We start from the raw sequence: 21,609 nt of genomic DNA, 5'->3' as shown, positions 1-21,609 counted from the left end.
TTACTGTTAGTCAGACCAAGTACACCACCATCAGCTACGTACAGCAATGCATGTTTCATTGAGATTCCACTTGGAAATGGAGCAGGACTGGGCTCTGCAACTCATTAATCTGTGAAGCACATTCAAGTTTCAGGTAGACATTTAAAATACTGTACCACATTGCATACTTTTTCTGGGTTTTGCGGTGTAAAAATAAAATTGAAAATTAGTTAGGATAAATATTTATTTTCACATAACATTTCTCAATTGTGAAAAACACAATAGTCTATTCACATGTACACATAAACTTTTGTAATAAATTACATCCAAGAAATTGAGTAATTTTGACCAGGAATATGAAATTAGAAGTAAATATAGCACTACATTTGCTTTATATTGTGTGTGATTTCAGAATATTAAGATTAACATTGGAATAGCATTTAAATTCACACAAGAACAGAGTGACCGTTTTAAAATAAAACCACTCTGAAATACTGAACAGAAATACAGAATGCCATTGAATACACTGATTTCTTAATATTCTAAGAGTTGGTCAAGTGAAACTAATACATTTTGATTGTATATGTTATCTGTAACAAAGTCGGCAACATATTAAAATGCCACCAGGCTGCTTTCGGGACAAACAGAAGTACTGAACTTCTATACTAACCTTAAAACAATTGGAATCTTACATTTCATCATCAAGTACACAAAACAAAGCATTTAACTTTAATGCATCAGCTTTTTTTTCCTAAATTTACAAATACAAACATTGAATTAAATGTAAATCCTTCTTTGTAACCATTAGGTTTGGGGTTTTTCTCTCCATAAAAATGGCCTTTTGATCTTGGCTTCAATAATGCCAAGTCCAATTTAGAACAGTGACCCTATTAGTTTGCAGCAAAATGCAATTATGTATGGCTAAAGTAGTAAAACATACACACACTCACACGCACACAGACACTTAGAAGGATACTTTAAATGTACTGGATGTGAAAAGTTGTTTATGTAAGGTCTATGGAAAGATTATCACGTTTTGGGAAGCTGGGGAATGTAAGAGCCCTGTAGATGAGTTGTTATAAATATTAAAAGACTGTAATTTGTATTTGTAGGATTCAAAGTAATAGTGTAATAATAAGAGCTTTAATTTAATAATTTAAAAAATTATCTTTAAAAAAAAATAAAAATTAGTGAATTCCAAATAACAATAAAACTTTTGTTTGACATTTCTATTAATTTAATATTATTCTTGCAGTCTTTGTTTTACACAAAAGAACCTGCTGAAGGATCAGGCAGTAACAATATCCATTATGAAAAATGTCTTTGTAATGGCTCTAAAGCCACATTTTACTTAGCAATGTTGTTTTCATCTTTTAATCACTATGCACTTGATGGAATAGTGAAGAGCTGTAGCAAAATCAACAGCAGGATACCCATTAAAGTATGATACACAGTCTCCGAAATTAAGAAGTTTACAGTTGTTAGTAGAGAGAGGACAATATATATATATGCCCTTTATGTGGCTGTATTTTAGGCAATAAAGAGGAAAATAATTGGGCAGATAATATAACCGTATGTGGGGTATAATTAGTATCTACAAATTTTTTCCTATTATAAAATAATGGATTGATTAATGACAATGCAATTTAGCCTACCACAGCAACATTCATACAATACAAGATACTGTAATCACAGATTGCATCTTAAGAAATACTGTACCCATGTTTCACATCAAGGGGTGTAATTTTGTTTTTCAGCTAAGGTGAGAGAATGTTTTAATATATATTTTTGTATTTTTATATATATATATATACATATATGACTATGTTCCAGTTACATACAAATTTGAATATTAAATACACTGTATTAAATCAAGGAAAATCTCACAAATACAGAATCTGACCCTGCAATCCTCACTGCAAGAGTAATCCATGACTTCAAAGGGACAGCTTCAGAAGGAAAGGATTATCCTTGTTAGTTTGTTCACAGGGTCAGATCAGTTATTACTTTAAAAACTTCTTTAATGTTTGCTTGTCAGTTTGGGTCTCCTGAAATCATTTACTCAAGTTAGGTGATTTAAAAAAAATAATAATAATTGGAACAAGTGTTTTCAAGTTCATCATGAATGAAGATTGTTAAGTATTTTCACACAGAAAAAGTAGCAAAATACAGTACAAACCTATTAACAGGAAAGTTGAATTTGAAAGAAAATTTGTTTGTTAAATTTATGATACGAATACTGATAAATGGCCAATCTCAGCAAAGAACATGAAGATTTTTTGCATTGGCTACTGCAGACTTTCACACAGATACTAGACAATGTAGACATTGATGAAATGAGACTAATATTGCACTACATTACCTGTGCTAGTTTGAGATGAAAGACAAAAGTTACAAGCTCAAATCATTTATATTTAGTGGTTGTGGCACTCCTTTCATTCATTTGTAAAAAAATTAATTGAAGTACACATCATAGACAAGTCTCCCGGTCAACACCTTTCCCTGAGTCAGCTTTCTTCTCTTTTCTGATTTCAGCACTAGGAAAAGAAGGAAAAATAGTTACAGTAGCACAATCATATATATTAATGATCTACCTGCAAACCAACACTGCACTGATATTTTAACAATTTTTCATGCTGCATAGCACAAACTGGAAAGCAAGTGAAAGTTTCTGTGCTGAATGGTGCAGAAGACATCAGACAGCATTTTAGTGACGAAGGACATAGAAAACATAAGATGTACAGACACACAAGTCAGCCAGCATGCAAGCAAAGATAGCCACTTTTTCATCTTTTTGGCAAATACAACTGTTAATTGATTAAATAATGGTAATGATAGAGTTCTCAGACAATACCAGCATTTTCTTAAATGGCACAAACAAGTGGTCGCAGCACGTATTTCTTGTCTTTAAAATGTAGTCTGTTGCTTGATGTACATTTAGAAGGAATGTTTCCGAACTAGAGCTGTGCAAGCCAATTTCCAACTGTAATATATGGCTTTCAGTCTTGACTGGAGAGAGCAGGAGAAGGCTGCAGGGGCGGGGAGTGACAGTATTCCCCACTTCGAGCTTAATACATACTTCCTCGTGTATACATTTTAAGGAAGTAACTTTTTTTTTTAAAAAAAAAAAAGCTTGAAAGATCATACAAAAGCCATTATCACCAAGAACTCTGCTTCAGAGTTCTAATTTGGATTCACTTTTTTCCAGTTAAAACATGGTTGATTTGCCTACAGAAAGCAATATATGTGCAAAGCAGATGATTATTAATTTTTTTTGTGAAAAGGGTCCTAATTTATAACAGTGCAAATAAATAAAAAGTCATGTTCTTGCAATGAGTTTGTATCACAATACAAAAATGCAAAGAGGCTTCCACAACACAGGCAAATCAAGCCTTCAGCAAAGAGTGGCAGGGTATTTAAAAAAAGATGGTTCTGAGAACAAACCTGCATCAAGCACATAACCTACCAGGTTTCATGGGAATAATTCCTTAACTAGAATGAATGAGAAATAGGCTGAGTTACACAAGGCTTAAAGAAAGCAAGATCAATTCTCAAATTCTTAAGGTGATTCATGCACAATTTTACAATCATCTGACATTTTTCTTCACATAAAAATTGCTTTAAGGATACAATTCAGTGCAGCCAAAGCTTACTTCTATGCCTATGGCAGCTTCCAGAGGTGTTAATGGAAATAGCTAAAGAATACCAACTTCTGCTGCTTCAACTGCCGAATCTGTCACCTTCTGTAGAACAGTGATAGAATTGGGTATGTTACATTTTCTGCACACAAAGGGTATGCAAACAAATTCTGGGGGCAGGGGGAAGGGTGGGGGGAAGTGAACTTAAAGTGCAGCAGCACAGCAGACAGAGAGTTACCTGTGCTTAGTAAAAGCAAACACTGAGGATGTGTCATGCGCTATAGTATTTCCATGTTTTAGGTGCCTCTGTGATAACCAGGAAAGTCTTGCTTCTATTCAGGATTCAAATCTCTGAGTACCTCCTGCAGATGTAGGCTTTAATGCCTTGAGAAATTTGGCCGGGGGAAGGACAAGTCCAGTCTTTTAGCGGTACAACATATTAACCGGTGGATTTGTAAGGGACTTGGGAGCTCTCTTCCTCCCTGCCAAGGGAGTAGTCTTAACAAGCCTGAGAAGGAAGGTTTGGGATGCAGGACTTGCATATTTTCAGGTAAAGTAAGGAACTCACACCATCTACAAAGTAGTAGATGCCTCTTTCTCCAGTACTTTAAAAGACCAGCTCTGACTACATTCTATACATGGTCAGATCTTGAAATTGCTATCTGAAGGGCTTAACACATTGTAAGCAAAGACAGAGGAATATTTAATCACATGTACCAAAGAGAGCTATGTTTCAGAGAGGTGCCTTGGTGTTAAATTCTCCCAAGAGAGGCTCAGAAGCAGACCTTGAGGACCCTAGGAATTTTAATAATGAAAAATAAAGGTTGGAAAACTGTAAAGTTCAGGGGCCTCTATGGTTAGGCAACAGTTGACTAAGTAAATCCCATTTATAATAAGTCCCCTCTTTAGATGCTTGAATGCTGTTATGAGTCTGGGATGGAACAACTGTCATGCACTGTGCTACTTCACAGAGCCAGGGGCAGGGCAGAGCTTATGACAGATATTATCTATGCATCAGGCTGAGAAGTCATTTGTATAAACCTTTCCTGCCAAAACTCTCTTTGGAGATGATCTTAGTTTATTATTGGCCAGTATTTGATTGCCAAGTCAATTCAGGATTTAATTAGTAAAACGAACTTCCAGATTTTATACATTCCAAAAATCACCCTATGCTGTTAATTGATCATTGCCTTACATAAAAGGCACTACATGAAATAATAGTACAGTATCATAATTTAATTGTCCCATTTAATAATATTTTGGGATATTAGTATAAGAAAGTAGACCTGACAACAGGAAAAGGAGTACTAAACACTCCTCTAGTTGAACTTCTAAAGGCATCAGTAAAATTAATTTCAAAACAAAGTGATTTCCCACCCACCCCTATGGTAAGGTACCCTTCACTGAAGGGAGCTGACTAATGTAATACTGGTGATCTTGATCATTTGCAAAAATTATCCTTACAACTGCTACCATTCCAAGCTTTCTTTTTTCTCAGTACTTACCTAGGATTGAATTGTATCTTCATGTAATGATACATATGTTTAGGAATGTAATGTTTAACTATGTCTTTAATGTGATTTAAGATTAATGTTGTCTATGGTTTTGCTTCTCAGAAAGCAAGCCTTCCAGGTTTAAAGTTCTTTGAATCTACTTCTGTCTGAGAAACTGAGACAAGCTAAAGCACATGAAAAAGCACAATTTCAGATTCTTTAAGGAGTTGTTCCTTTACAACAGGACACTCCTACCTGAAATGGTAAAACCTGTGATCCCTTAGTTCCTTTTCACCAGAGTTTTTGTTTTTATGAGCAAAGATACAAGAACAGATTGAAAATGACCTTCTCAGAAAATGGGGTTCTATTTTACTGCAGGGGAAAAGCAGAATCATCTTTTACCAATGCTGTCTGAGCCACGGTCTATGCGGATGCTCTTTGCTCAATGGATCTTTGAAAATTTCAGGTTAAAACAGTGAACATTAGCATAATCTGTCATACCATTAAAGAAAGCAACATCCATCAGAAAAATGACAACTACTGCACACCCCGTATGCAGTGGCTGTGAATGTACCATATCTGCTGCTTCTCTTTCTCCAGGCTTTCACAGGCTGGACAGCAGTAGGCACATAAGGTAAGAAAACCCGACTGTACATCCTTCTGCCATGCACCACACTGATTTCACTACGACAGTGACACTTTTCAGCCCATGTGTAGGTTGGAAGGCAAATAAGAACTACACTGCTATTTTGACTGTCAGTGAAATAGCATTAAAGTGATCACATTAGTGGGCTGCTCCATGGGTGTCTGAAATGAAGATTCTCTGGTCATGAGCTGTTCATCTTGTTTATGCTGTTTAGGGAAAGAAACAGCACTGAAAGGCAGCATGCCATTTTGAGGGGATAAAATAAAAAAAAATGTATTTCACTACATTTTTTCTCTAACTGCATCTTTTCACCATAAAACAACAACTAGCTGTTTCAAACATGGAGCTTGTTATAAAACTAGATTTAGAAATGGGCAGAATATAATTTTAGATTTTGAAAATGTCAAAGAATTAATGAAAAAGAATTCTAGGAATAAATTCAGTTTAACATTTATATATACTACATCTACAATTTCTATTTTTAATACACAATAAATTCCAAATTTTAATATTAAGGATTTTATTACTACCTGCAATTTTTTTTCATTCTGTTTCCCAAAAGACTACGCAGAGTCAAGTCATTTGGGTTCCTAGGTGGCACTACTTTGAATTGGAAGATATAATCAAGGGAAAAATTGAGGGACAGGGTCTTACCTTTGGGGAATCAGGTTCTAGAGTGATTGGGGAAGAGGAGCTTATGACAGAATGTGATATGAAACAATTAAGTTGAAAATAGTTAAATTTAAAATTTATGGAAACAGGAAAATTCCTCTTGCAATCACACCGTGCTTGTATTTAACATTTTCTTATTCCCATAACAACTCTTTAGCACACATAAAACTTTGTTGCTTCATTTTACATTTGTCTGGACTAAATTTAGAAGTATTTAACTGTTTTGAGTACAAGTGAAGTAGACAGAAAAATGAAAAGAAGTGATGCAATCTGAAAATTATATTCACTCCAAATATTAGTAGATTGCATTCAGAGTACTGGGTTCCTCATATAGGTATTTCCAGAGTAGTGATGACTATTTCTTTTTCAAGAGGAAAGAACAAAAGCAAGCAGAACAAACACAACAGCTGTTGTGCAATATCCAGGGGTAGAGTGGTGGTTCATTACACAAGCATCAGGCATGCTGAACTTTACTTTCCATGGTAGCATAGCTAACTAGCATGCAAATATTTGCAGTGGGGTTTTTTTTTCCTGAATTTGTGTTTTGAGCTCCAAATACTGTGACTGGACATAAATAAAAGGAAATCTCAAGAAATAAAACTGCAAGATGTTAGAAATCTTTGTAATCCTTAGCAAAATATTCTAATACTGGTTTGACAACACCAATATATAAAGTATATAAAAGAATTCAAACCTTTTAGAAGGAAAGCTTGACTCCTTATCTTTTGCATTGTCTGAGGATATCAACAATGTCTTCCACACAGCAGTTTTTGCCATTTCATCAGAAATGTTTATCACAGATGGGTCATCTCTAGGCAAGAATAAAAGTAAATGCGCAGTAAAACAATGAGCGATCAGTCTTTGTCACTTATTAACTCTACAAAAGTCCATGAAAATTGATATGATGACAATAAGTAAGTGCAACGTTAAGAAATGTTAGTCTCTTAAAATGTCTTAGCACTTTAGTATTTTCCTCCTCCAACAGCAATTAATCAGAGTAACATCAATAAAATATATTGTGTCACTTCCAACTAACAGACAGAGAAAAATGAGGAACTGTGAACTTAAGTATCGCCCAAGATCTCACAACATGCCAGTGACATCATTGGACTAAACAAGAGTCCTAAGAGCTCTAACAGTTCTCAGAGTGCTTAATGCTCTGAAACTCCACCTGCTTTTAAAACAATTTTAAAAGCAATCAAAAGCCTTGACAAAGTCAAAGATTTAAGAGTTCTAATAAAAACACCCCAATTAAACAAGCTAATCAGTAGCTTTAAGCAGCATTTTGTAGCCATTATGCCCTTTGCTTTGCCTGGACTGCTCCAAATATGTATTCATACACTTAAGAATAATAAAGTATTAAAAGTTTTAAGGGCCTGCCTATACATTATTCCTGACCTCATGGTTTATGGCTTGACACTCAGCAAGCCCTCAGTAAACTTGTTTTCACAGTGTTTTGGGGCACCACTTTATCAACCAATGTCTTGACTCTTCTTTTTAGCTGTAGGACTGTGACTCTTACAGTACAGGAGGTCAGATATTATCCACACAACTCTACTTAAGTAAACACGCTATAGATAATAGAGATCATACCTCAAGATAAATTAAGCTAAGTATTGCTAATATAAAATAGAACAAAAAAGGTATGGACAGAAGATGAAAAGAACAGACCATTAGAAGTGTGATGAATCAAAATAAGAAATAGGCTGGGATTTTTCAGAGACAGTTATTTGCCTTAGGAGACATAAGGGTAACCATGTTAAAAATATAAGGATGCCACTCTAAGATAGTGTTCCTATGAACTCAAATTAATGCTATCACCAGATATTTCAAATCTTTATTAAGAACTTCCTTTCTGAAAACTGTAAATGAAAGCAAGTCCTTATGGGCCGGCCACATGCATTATTACTATCTATAAACATAGGTTTACATGGGGTTTTTAAGTTGTGCCAACCCTGCATTATGCCTCACCTACCCTGGACAGCTCCTGATTCACTTACGATGTCACACAGATAGGATCTTAATCAGAATGTTTTAAAATGTAATACTGTAAGAATCTAGTTTTCCTGGGGTGTGTTCAAAACCTTTCTTGGGTCCCTGCTAGCATCAGGGTGAAGGATTTGACCTGCTCTACGTCTTCCTTTTGCACTGCGCATGTCAGAAGCAAAGGCTCATTATGAACAGCCTGATCCTGCAGTCTTGCCCAAGGGAAAACTTCAGCTTGTCCCTTGGGTGTCCTTTTCCTATGGGCTGTGAGATCACATCAAAAAACTAGAAAAGGGCTGAGCTTGTTAAATGCTGCAGTATATGGTTCAGTTCATCTATCTGTACCCTACTACCAAACATCCTCCAAGCATTAAGAATAAATATTGTGGCATGTGTATTTGTTTAATTGCAACTCACCTAAAAGAGGAAAGGTATATTTTACCTGTAATGTCCTTCTAGTGGTAACTGAACAGTCCCTTCCTCTTCCATTGCTAACATACTTTGTTCTTCCTAGAAGGAAAGCATTTAGACATGAGACAGGATATGATGTTGTGAAAAGTGAAATTTATGTACTTCGGTCCTCTTTCCATTTTCTTTAAGTATTTATTTGAATTTCTGAAGATACTTTTCAACTCTTTTAATTTAACATTTAAAACCTCCTATTTTAAAAGAAGTATCTTCACTTAATGGTATTTTTCAATGTCAAATAAAGGAGACACTTGTAACAATAAAGATGTAAAATTAGTAACACTGAGTGAGCAGCTGTACGGTGAATTTAAAATATCATGCATAACAGGATATATATATATTGCAATGTTAATACCCAAAAACTAAAGTAGTAAAATTTAAGTTTGCACATATACTTTTAATACTGATGAAGTTTTATTGCAGTGAAAGGTAGGGAAACAAGACACCAAAATTAGTTTTAGCTTGAACAGGGAAACAACTTTTGAGAGTAGCAGGAAGTGAACTAAGAGATATATCTATCAAAAATCTTTTTGTGAAATAGTTACAAATTTTGAAATTCTATCTTAGGGGGAGGGGAGAATGAAACAACACCCCTCGAGCACCATGTCCTGCTTGAACAAAGTAAAACAAGTCTCTGTCTTTCAGACATCATCGCAAGGCTCCGCAGGAGGATTCTCAAGGCTCACACCCCTGTTAGGTAAGGAAAGCCACAGCCAGGAGGTTAACATGCCTTCACATGAATGTAACCATCAAATCCTGCCCTAAACTGATGCACTGTGCGTATGTGAGCGTAACGGACACACCAAGACCTCCACATGTTTCCTCCCTTTATTAGATGGCTTTGTAACAGTTTACCCTGGTGCCTGTTTGAAAGTGTGAGTTGGCTCTCCCAAAAAGAGGGCTTACCATTTTCTGGCAGGTGAACCAAAACCCCATATGCATCACACACACTGGTGAGATGGTACTAGCTAGAAGAGCCAGTACAATTTTCCAAAACAGTAGAATTTGAATCCTCTCTGCACAGCAATTTGCTTCTTAAATGTTTTACTATTACAACTATTTTAAAAGTCACAACATTTTTTCCTCCAATTGGGTGAAGTCACTTTGTTCATTCCAGTCTCAGAAAGACTTAATTGATTAACATCAAAGTGGCTTCCAAAGGAGGTCTGTGAGGAGAAGGCATATATAATATCTGCTATAAATGTACAAAGCCTTGGAAAAACATGGCCTAAAAATATAAAAACAACTTAAGTGATGAAATTAGGATCCAATCAAATAAGTTTCAGATCTTGTCAACTGTATTTCTGAATATTCTTGTGGGTAGAATACTTCTATTTTTAAAAGCCGTGTGATAGCAACTCTCCAATTAATTCCTCAGGCTACATGTCAGAAGTTTTATTACTAGTTAATTTTGTCATTTCCAGGCTTCACAGCTTCATAAGTTTTTGACAGTTGAACAGTTTTAATAATAGCTCCAAATATTTAGAAATGCCAAAATATGTAAAAATAACCTCTCAAAACAGACAGTGAATGAAATAAGGTAACACCAGTAGATTTTCCCATTTTTGTTTTCTGATGCCATCCTATCAAGCATGGGAAGGAAAGCGACATATAACCAAAACATAAGGATAACAAGGAATTCTTTCCAATAACCAGACCCACAAGAAGAGAGCTACCTTGGTTACTTTTGGTTACTCTGAGTTGTGATGACAACAGATACTGTGCTGAAATGACTCTCCAGTTGTCTGCTTTGATTCAAGGGGAAAAACAATGACTCACGTATTTTGATTTCAGCCTGGTAGTTTTACAGGCACATAATAAATAGAAAATAATCACCATGATATTTATCACCTAGGTAAAACCTTTTCCCCCAAACTTATTCTATGAAATAAGTTGAACGTGTCAAGGAAAGCAAAGTTACAGTTCTCCAGGTTACAGATGAGGCAGTGAGTTGTCAAAGGTCACATATGAATCCTAAAGACAGAGAAATCTAGTTTTCATAGTTACATGTTCAAATTGTTAGCTCATGTCCTACTTCTGCAAATAGACTTACCAATGAGAATCCTTACACACACCATTTCACTGGTCTCAGATTGCATCTCAGGGCATCCCCAAGGATAAATTGCTGATTTATCCATTCACATTTTCTAGTTTTTGCAGTACCCTTGTACCACCAAAAGGTTATGTCTCACAGGTCCTGGACTTTTCTGCAAAGGTCTTCAGGGCATCTTAGAGGTCATATGCACAACTGTCTCGGAGCACTCCTGCCTAAAAGTGACCACAGCCTACCAAACCCACATGGCATTACCTGCACCTTCACCTCCCAGTGCCGCCACAGCCTCACACCACACTACTATTCAAAAGTGCTGATGGAGGGCGCACAACTGCCATTGAAAATAACCTGGCACCAACATATGCTACCTACTGCTCCTGCAGTTAGTGTTTCTCCATCGAGACTTGTCCCTCATTTATTTGGGCCCAGTGCTGAGGTTCCACAACACCTGACACTGATCAGGTGGCTGATACCAGGGACAAAGGACAAAGACCTCAGTCCCTTACACATAAAGTTACTTTGTATTCCCACAGTTTTATATGTAATTCAACAAGCAATTCATGAAGCAGAGGCTGGATAAAACCACTATCAAATAGATGCAAAACTGGTTAGAAAGCTACAATCAGAAAGATCAGTGTTTCGCTGTCAAAATACAGGAACGTTTTGAGTGGAAATGTGTAAGAATCTGTCCTGTGTCAAGTTTATTAGAAATGATCTGAAATGCATATTCTTTGAAAGGAGACAAGGAACCCAGATCCAAAACAGTCAACTGGGTGGTAATGCCACAGGCTGTAAGTAGAAGTCTGAGGATTTGGTTAACAGGGGTGAGCAGTGTCACTGACCTTCTCATTAGAAAGTGGAAGTAAATTGTTTCTGCAGTAGCAGAAGGAAAATGCCAGCCCAGTGTGTAATCGGGATACTGCACAGGTTTACGACACTGCTGAGCGGAGAGAGCACAGGGTGATGGCATGTGACCCATGCATGGCTCATATATAGCTGGGACATGCCATGCCCCTTAAATTCTGCACTGCTCTCTTCAGCATCTCCAGCAGGGATGAGACCAGGCCCAACGCAGCATCAAAGTGCCCCCGGCATCTGTGGGCCTTCCTACAGACAGGCTCATCCCTGCACATCATCACCATCTGAGTGGGTCTCTGGAACAATCCCCAAGAGCACTGCAGATACTATGTTACATGACAGTATGACAGCATAAGAATCTTCATAGACATTCCCCCCAAGCCTATTAGATTCATAACCTTAAAAGGACTTACATAAAATACAACAATATTACACTTTGCGTACTGTTAACAAGGCTGTCTGTTGCATGGAATATGCCTTGTTTACAGAATTTTCTCTAAATGTCTAAAGGAAAAACTGATAAAGTGCTACACACCAAAAAAAAACCTGAAACCATGACCCACCTCTTTCTCAGCATCTTCCAGTTTCTTTTTCTTGCTCTCAGGCATCAAATCATCTAACCAGCTGAGCTCCCGCTTAGTAAAAAAGAAATCCATGAGTTTTCGGACAAATACCAAAGCTAGAACCTGTAAAGATATAAATTCAATTAATTCAGGAAGTTATTTTCTGCTTAATTAATTGAAGCAAGTAAAACTGACAAATATGCTTGTAGAGGAATCAAAAGTGACTACAGTTTAAAGCTAGAACTTTAGCCTTTAATTTGGGTAGGCCAACAGCTGGTTTTCCTTTGTCCAGATAAGTACAGCTTGAAGCATTTAACAATCACTGAGGTATCTTTTCAGTTAGTGAAATAATGGGTGAGATCACTTAAGCAGCAGAACAGATTCTTCTTTTATTTCTAGCAAGACACAGATCAGTCAAGCTCCTCAGTACAATGAAAAATCTTCCTTAATGAATGAATGTTCTTTCTGTAAAAGGATTATGCACCACTCCTTAAATAAAAACATAAAATATTTATTTTAATATTTTTTAAAGAATTTTCCCTAAGACAATATACAATTGGGCTATCCACACATATAAACAGAATGCAACCTAGACTCAAACCAGAGGTCTATGTAAAATTTTTCCTTACTTAATATAGTATGAATTGTCCTTGAACACTGAATCAAAGCTATATTGTAACTACCTGCCCACAATTAATTTTTTTCCTTCAGTAATAGTTATCCACAAGTGAAAAGAGATTAAATTTTAAAGGAAATAAAAAAAATTCATACCATCATAGGAAAGACAATGGCAGCTCTTGAAACCTTTATAATCCACAGAAGCACAAGACAACTCAGCTGAATTACAGTGAAGAGATGGACCTTTCTAAGAGGAACATGCCTCAGATAAATAAAATCTGGCTGATGCTTTGCAGGCATCCAGAATAACTTTATCCTGTCAAAAAGCTGAAAGAGGAATTTTTAAAAGTTTGCATCAAAATGAGCTGTAGGTTCATCTATGCTGACATTCATGCACTGCCTAAGAGATCCTGAATATCCTAAGAATCTGACTTGTTATTCTAAAGGCAAAAACTGCAGAAGTTCAGGAGCACAGAAAAAGACTACCTCGGTTAGAACCATGAGCCTATACTAGTCCAACAGTGGTAAAGGACTCATCTGATCTCTGGTTGAGCCACCAGATTAAGAATGAAAATCCTATTAAGTCAAGTTTAATTATTTGGTTAGTCATACTTCTTATGTTCCTTTCAATTTTAATACAGATTTGTCTCCCTAGGTATTTCTATTGCAGATGTGCCGAGATGCTAAATTACATTCTGTATAGTCATACTCCTGGAAACACCCTGCTTGTAACTGCTTAATATGTTACACACAAAGAAAATAGTTACTTTAAAATAGCACTGCTAAGATTTCAAGTGAAGAACTCTTAAAGTTTGGCGAAGCCAGGCTTCAAAGTAAGACTTCAAAGCAGACGTGAATCAATCAACCTGAATGGAAGCTGATTGAGCCTATCGGGCACGTGCACTATTACACTGCCTCTCTGATACACTCTGAGCTTTGTTTTTCAACAACTGAGCTATGCTTCCTTTAGCACACAAAAAGCTGATCATGGAGCGATCTCTTCAGTTTTATCTCCTGTGGATGAGGATGAAGCACTTTTTTTTTCCTTTTTTCTTCCCCAGTTTACTTCACCAGACACTTTATCCCAGGCTGTTTTCTTTTCCCTATTGCACTTTCTTCACAAAAGCAGGAACAGCAAAACAAAAGCAAAAGCAAAACAAACCCAAAACTAAAGGAACCAAAAACTCCACAAAGAATGCCAGAAAGCCAACTGCCATACCATTAGGAATGTACCTGAGAGGTTTTTGTTTTTCAGACCTGTTTGGGCACATACTGACCTGAGACATTGCGTAAGCTGCTATGGCACAGTGATGATGGTGATGCACCATTTCTCCCTGCATGGATGATCCATGCTATATTCACACAGTCTTCAGGAATTTCAAGTTTCAGGAATTTTTATTGAGCATGTGCAAACTGCATTTTTTTAAAGGCTTATAATTTGGCCAGATTTGAGCAGTTTTCTTTTTCACAGAAACAGCAAAAAGCACATCCTCCCACAAAAGCCATCTTATCAAATCTCAATTCCTTGTCCCAGCTTGGGGGAGGGAGGAAGGGAGGGGGATGCTATCACTTTTCCAAGTCAAGATAGCCAGATTTTAGCATGCCTTAAAAACACTCCTCAATAGTGTACTTTCTCATACCCTCGTTCTAAGAAACAGCTGAACCATATTAAGTTGAAATTATCTAAACCTCAGTAAAAGAAAAACTACACTTCTGAGAATATCAACCCAAATGGTAAGAGTTAGGCAGAATTATGAGTCTCTTAACAGAAAACATCACTCAAAAAATAAGAGATGTTGCCAGCTTTGCCTATACATAATAGAGGTAAAAAAACCCCACAACATTTTTAACTCACAATCAAAAATTTAAACATAATGAAAGAAACAATCAGGCATTTTCTTTGCTCTTTCACAACCTTTTGTGCAGTGTAATTCACATTTTCATCATGTGGTTGTTCTTTCCCAGCTGTATTGGAAGATGTATCAATACCTCAACTATCAATAACAAAGGCACGCTTGAAAATCTGAGCGTTTGTGTCAGATGGGCTATAAGATTTGACACCATGCCATTTAACATTGCAGTCATCCAGAAGAACTGGTACACGGGGTACCGTTACCAACCTGACCTGAACGCTGGAGCGCCTGGCTTCCACTGGGGGCTCCTATTGCAGGCCACTGCAGGGGTGCTGCCCTTCCACTAGACATGCCCTTCATCCCTCAGGCCAGAAATTAAGTAGCATGCGACTTCCCAGCAGTTCCGCTTCCCTGCCTGGGGCATTTATTTGCACAGGAAGTATCTTTAAATCTCATCTTCGTTAATTTTAGGGCATGTTAGCCAACAGCCTCATATAGGCAAAGTTCAAGATCAACCTTACCACTACAAAGGCACTAATTTGGAAGCTAAAAAGGCAGCAGGCAAGCAAGTGAATGGGGAGGCAGGGGAGAGGGAAGAGCTCCTGCTAGTTGTTACTCAGTTTTTAGGCTCAGCCAAAATTCCCTTGTTAACAAGGGAGACCAGAAAAATCGGCACCTAAAAAATAAAAAATTGGAGCACATTACCTAAAGGGCATACTCGATTTAGACAGAATCCATTTTCATTTTTAAGCCAGTCACTTTCAAGAATGTAAGGTTGCCAACATTCCTTTAAGATTATACACAAAAGATAATATAATAAGAATAGCTACACGTTTTATAGAAAGCATCATCATTAACACACTTCATAAATCCATTTTACCTGAATTCCCTTTAGAGATGAAGCACCCATGTAAAGAAATACTCCATAAAGTACTGGCATTGGAATAAACTGCACAAACAAGCAGAGAAAGGGAAGAGCATATTAAATACCATTTAACAATTTTAAATGCTTCTAGAAAGACATTCTAAACAGTTGAAATTCAAAGTGCCATATGCCTGCATTAATCAGACAAGTTGTAAATTCAGAGTCACTCAATTACAAATTAATAATTTACTCAGAGTATAAAGCAAAAGAAGAATCTGGCTCTACAATTTTGTTTTCCTCACAAAAATATTGCCAGTTATTACAATATACTTTATTCACTATTAATAAAATTAACAGAACTACATGAAAAATGAAAGTGTTTGATATATACTTAAATTCTTTACTTGAAAGAATGTTCAGCAGAGCATCTGAATAGTAAAGCTATAATCCTCAGAGAAATGTTCAAGACATACACAAAATACTTCATACTGCTAAAAGAAATGTTCTGTTCTGTAAGCATTTAAAAATGGGTGAATTACTTTTATGGAATTATTTTGTAAGACACTATTTTAAATGTTCAGGCTCCCAGTATACAGTGTGTAGGTAAAGGATATTTCCATAGATAAATACCTATTCTAAATACTAAATACACAAAACGCGTGTTCTGTGTGTTTTCAAACCATGCTGGTTTTGGCTGGGGTAGAGTTAATTTTCTTCCTTTTTCCTAGCATGGGGCTATGATTTGGATTTGTGTTGGAAACGGTGTTGATAATACAGGGATGTTTTAGTTTCTGCTGAGCAGCGCTTACACAGAGCCAAGGCCTTTATCTGCTCCTCACCCCACCCCACCAGGCAAGCAGGCTGGGGGTGCACAAGAAGCTGGGAGGGGACACAGCTGGGACAGCTGACCCCGACCGACCAAAGGGATATTCCATACCATGTGATGTCATGTTCAGCATATAAAGCTGGGGGAAGAGGGAAGGGGGGGACGTTCGGAGTGATGTCATGTGTCCTCCCCAGTAACTGTCATGCATGACAGAGCCCTGCTTTCCTGGAGGTGGCTGAACATCTGCCTGCCGGTGGGAAGTAGCGAATGAATTCCTTGTTTTGCTTTGCTTTGCTTGCCTGTGCAGCTATTAATTACCTATTAAACTGTCTTTATCTCAGCCCATGAGTTTTCTCGCTTTTACTCTTCTGATTCTCTCTGCCATCCCAGCTGGGGGCAGTGAGCAAGCAGCTGTGTGGTGCTCAGTTGCCAGTTGGGGTAAACCATGACATAAAGTGAAGGTTTTATGGTATATATTATGCATAATACAATACTACTGGGAAGTACAAGTTCTAAGGGCTTATTGCCTTCACTGTGAATGAAATCTATATTCTCATCCTACTGAAGCTAGTGGCAAAACTCTCATTGATTTCACAGAGGCCAGATAATTCTTAAAAAGAGTAAGTATTATGTCTATAGATGGTATTAATAATGCATATAACTGGACACCCAGTTTCAGGACACTGGTGAGCTGTCTTAAGTATGCAGGGAGCATGAGAGTATCTTCATGTTCATTTCCAAGAAAGGAACCATAGAACTTCTCCAGCCACTGTGAAAATATTTTTAAATAACACAGAAATCACAAAATGTTTTTAAATTTTCTAAGTAAATTTACTTACAGGTGTAATTTAGCAAGACTATTTCATAATAATTTGCTTTGGGCCCAAATTGTAGACAAAGGGTCAATCTTATGAAGATTACTACAGGCCAATGACAGAACACCCTTTTACTTCAGTCAGGCCAGATCTCCATTAGAAGGTTTTTGTTTTAAAAATATTAGATATCCCTAGCAATTTTATTATGCAAAATTAGAATTCTGCTTTAGATTATCATTGTGTAACATTATGCTAGTTAGTAACGTGCCCGGAAAGGGCACTCATTAAATAATACAGTAACAACAGTGAAATGTTCAGTGCAGTGCAGTATTTAGCTTTTCCTTACTTCCCCAAATTACCTTCAGGATACTTGTCAAAAAGACGGATGAGCCCATAAGGATAAAAATCATGAGCCCCGTGACCCTCTGCTCCCGGATTCCAAGAAATTTTGGCTGCTCCCCGGGAGCGGAACACTCAGATTCCAGTTTTAAGCTATTCACGTGGGAAATGGAGAGGACAGTGGCTGCAACAAACCACGGCAATCCCATGATAGAGCACACTCCAAGCATGACTGCCACCATGAGTAGGTCGAGATGGTATCCGCATCCTTTCTGTTAAAGAAAGTAATGACAGCAAGAAGATACAAAATGGCATCTGAATTAAGGAGAACGCTCCTGGCAGGCATTCCTAATGAACCATTAGAGACATTTAATAAAAAAAAAAAATAATCCTTTTTAAAAAAGGACTTGTAGCAAAAAATAGCTTTCTCCTATGTGTTACACATAGGTTGGGTCAGCAGTGATGGCAAACTGGTTATCTAAGGGGAATTCCTCCTAGTTCACAAGAAATGCTTAATGTTATTAGACTCATTCCAGTTATGAGTTAAGTGTATGTATCATAAATCTACTTTAAAATGGGCATCAAATATCTTTTTTTACTTTCAGAGATACTAGTAGGACATTGGAAACTACACACATTTTCGTTTTAACTAAATCTCTTCTGTGGATAACAGTAAGCAGAACATCCAGCTGCAGTGCCAGCTTTCCACTGCACTAATCTTAATAGACACTCCATCCATCCTTACACAGGAGGCAGAAAAATATGTATTTTGATTCTTTCCTACACAAAAATTTTTAAGTTAACATTTGCAAAGTCAGTTTATGCTATAAACGGCCATAAAACCACATCAATCCTTGTAAAATTTTTATGGATGGTTAAATTTTCACTAACATACTTTCATCTTAGAACAGAGGCCTATAGATTAATAGAAATTAAATTATAATTAAGTTATACATTAAACTATAATATTCATCATCAGGTACTGTTTTACTGGTTTCCCTATTCAATACTTAAAAGCAGTATCAGAAAAAAAATTATACGAACAGTCAGTACAAAACCTTTGGGTCTGGATCATCTCTGTCGTAGTAAAATACCCTGTAAATTTACCTACAGGAGGATGTTCCTTTGCTTTTGTAGTAGTGGACAAAACTCCCTGGTAAAATCTCAAGATATATGTAAAAACCTGCAAATACAACCTGTGTTTGGAAATGACCAATGATCTGTATCAATTGTGGTCATATAGATATCTGTTACCATAGCTGAGAGGGAAATTTCTTTTCAATTTTTGGAAAGTATCCAAGATCACTGTGCAGCTGCAAGCAGGGGCTCAAGCTATTTTCCTTTAAAAAGTCAGGTAATTAGTCATCTCCACAAAATTTTGCAATACAACAACAAATCCACTGTCACGGTCTGATGAAACAGTGATGCTCATGCAAACAATGTGAATATGTTGAACTGTAATTTTGCCTGTAAACCCATGCAAATGCCTTTTGACATAAAAAAAGTAACTAAACTAAACTTGGAAGGATTTGCTACAGAGACTGCCAAAAGCTGAAATGTGCACTATTCAGAATTTGCTATGGGAAGTATAAAAAAAGAGGGGAAAACGAGTTGGAAGCAAACAAATCATTTCTTTCTGAAGACAACTTTTACTTCTAAAATGGGAAGCGTCTGGGTTTATGAAAATGTAAGCCACATATCAAAATGAAAATGCCATCTTATTTGCTTACATTATTTAAAAAGGGGAATTCATATAAAGTCAAGAAAACTGAAAGAATCGACTCTAGCAACCTTCCCTCGCTCCCCAAAAGTGCTTGAGTCTTATCTCCAAGGCACATCTTGACAAACTCAGAGATGTGTTAAACACAGATATTAGTTACATGCACAATGCACTCAGAGAAAGAGTTTAATTCTAAATCTTAACAGAGACACCTTTTTTTACCTTCTGACACATTTATGAGGAATGTATCTGCTAATGCATACAGAATCCGAGAGCATTTCCTCACATTCATACATGATCTGAGGAACCTGACATATGGGAAGAAAAGGAAGCATAGCAACAGGTGATGCTACACCAGACCCCAGCAAAACTAAAATGCAGCAAGACAAGGGGGCAGCCAGGAGGACCATCTGACTCCCAGATGCCAGTGCTGAAAAAACACATTCCAAAGCTTGGCAGCAAATTCCTGCATCTGTCAAGTTAACCACATGCAATGCTATGGATTGACATGAAGAGCCAGGCTGACAAAGAGGGCAAAAAAAGAACATATCAAATGTCACAATCATCCAAGAAGAGGCAGTGCAAAGTGAAGGTTGTAAATGCATTTGCTAAAGTGACTTGGGATTGGATTGCTGCTTATTAAAAGTATGTCAAAAAAAGCCTAAGCTCGCTGCATATACATGTACAGAAACCTGCTGCTAGATTTTGCCCAACAGTTTTTCAGAGGGGTGATGTCCCTTTTTCTCTCTCCATCTGTAGGCAACTAAAGTGTTAGAGAACAGAGCAGGATGTTGTCCTATGTTGTTTTAGGAACCCATTGTGCCTCTAAAGCTCAGTTTTATTCTGTTCCCTTCTTCAAGATAGGAAGGGCATTAAAAAAAAAATGTGTAGAACCACAGAGAAGGATCAAGAGAGGAAAAAATAATCTTAAATACACGGTAACCTCTGAATAGTTTTGCAAAATCAAAAAATCCAGTAGAGTAGAACAACACTGTCAGTATCTAAAGAGGCAATTAATATTACGGTACTTAAGGAAATTGTTAACTTCCAGATTTTTTTATTTAAGTGAATGGGTATCATACTTCTAATAAAGCATAGAGAATAAGCATTTTCTTGATTCAGAATCTCTGTTCCAAATTACATTCATAAAGACTTCTGCAAGGCAGCAAATGACTGACACAGGGCTCAGATACTACACAGACTAGTAGAGGAAAAGCATAACAATTTAAAGGGGTGCTACATAAGGTATAATAAACCAGCATACTCTAGTAGATGAAGCAGAAAAAGACAGTAAAAATGTAACTTTTGATGGAATACCTTTAGTTTGTGTTCTTTCCTATTGATAATGACAGCCGTGATCTGCTGGTCCATAAAGATAAGGATAGTACAAAGCAGGGCTGGAATTACAGCAGCTATCACTGTCCACCAAGGATTTGGCCCCAAAGGAGTAATAAACCAGCCACGATCATCTCTGGTGGGCTATAAAAAGTCATGCATAACCAGTCAGAACTCTAAGGATTATTTACAGTTCAACTGTACAAGAATACATAAGAAAACATTACTAGATTATGATTTCCTTTAAAATCAATCTATGTAAGAGCACAGAAAAATGCTAGAACTTCCTATGATAGCAGAAAGAGAAATTACATATAATAAAATCATCTGGGATATTACAGACTTGGTTGTATTTGATACAATGAGCCCAGAATTTGGAAGGAGCCCCCCTGAACTTTACATTAGTCTAGGATTTGGGTAATTGGAGCTGTGTTCATCCTCACACAGAAGACATTAGGAAGCATGAAAGAGCCTGATGGGAGAGGCTCACTTACATGGGCCACTAATCAGAGGTTGTACTTGGTGAGCATGAAAAATTCAGAATACTATCACTATTTCCTGATGATAAAAAAAATAATAAACCCACTATAGCACCTACTTTGTCAAAATAATAAGGCAGTACAACTTATCAAATTACCTTAAAAGCATTTGGAACCTGAAGTTTTGGTGATGGAATCCCAATGGCATAGTCAATTAAAACCATGGACAAAATAGTGAGAAAGACAGCAAAATCGCTGACAACAGATCGTACCTGCAATTATTGAAACAACAATTTTAAATAAAACATTCATGTATGATTTAGGATTTCTTTTTTCTTCATTGTTTCAAGCCACTTCATGCTTACAGCTAAAATCATGCTTATTCTGATACAATTTTCTAACA

The 21,609-nt window shown here is 36.8% G+C and overlaps 1 protein-coding gene across 6 annotated transcripts in view; it reads right to left on the bottom strand.

Annotated features, from left to right (window-relative positions):
* Positions 1-209: 209 nt before the first annotated feature.
* Positions 210-21,609, bottom strand: part of SLC4A10 (solute carrier family 4 member 10) — a 162,018-nt gene continuing 140,618 nt past the window's right edge. For 5 of the 6 annotated variants that reach the window (XM_040602741.1, XM_040602738.1, XM_040602736.1 and 2 more), the window contains 9 exons: positions 21,365-21,478; positions 20,710-20,871; positions 17,693-17,944; positions 15,708-15,776; positions 13,128-13,301; positions 12,357-12,479; positions 8,857-8,924; positions 7,123-7,239; positions 210-2,516 (listed from right to left, as the gene is read on the bottom strand). In XM_040602741.1, the coding sequence (XP_040458675.1) occupies positions 2,450-2,516; positions 7,123-7,239; positions 8,857-8,924; positions 12,357-12,479; positions 13,128-13,301; positions 15,708-15,776; positions 17,693-17,944; positions 20,710-20,871; positions 21,365-21,478 (1,146 nt within the window). In that variant the 3' untranslated portion in view covers positions 210-2,449. Of the gene's footprint in view, positions 2,517-3,445; positions 3,472-7,122; positions 7,240-8,856; positions 8,925-12,356; positions 12,480-13,127; positions 13,302-15,707; positions 15,777-17,692; positions 17,945-20,709; positions 20,872-21,364; positions 21,479-21,609 lie in introns of all 6 variants that reach the window. The other variant, XM_040602742.1, reaches the window with a different exon arrangement.

The sequence above is a fragment of the Falco naumanni genome, chromosome 8 (genome assembly GCF_017639655.2).
Source record: "Falco naumanni isolate bFalNau1 chromosome 8, bFalNau1.pat, whole genome shotgun sequence".
In the NCBI taxonomy this organism is placed as follows: Eukaryota; Metazoa; Chordata; class Aves; order Falconiformes; family Falconidae; genus Falco; species Falco naumanni.
Note: the sequence above shows the minus strand (reverse complement) of the source record. Positions and strands in the feature narration are given on the sequence as shown.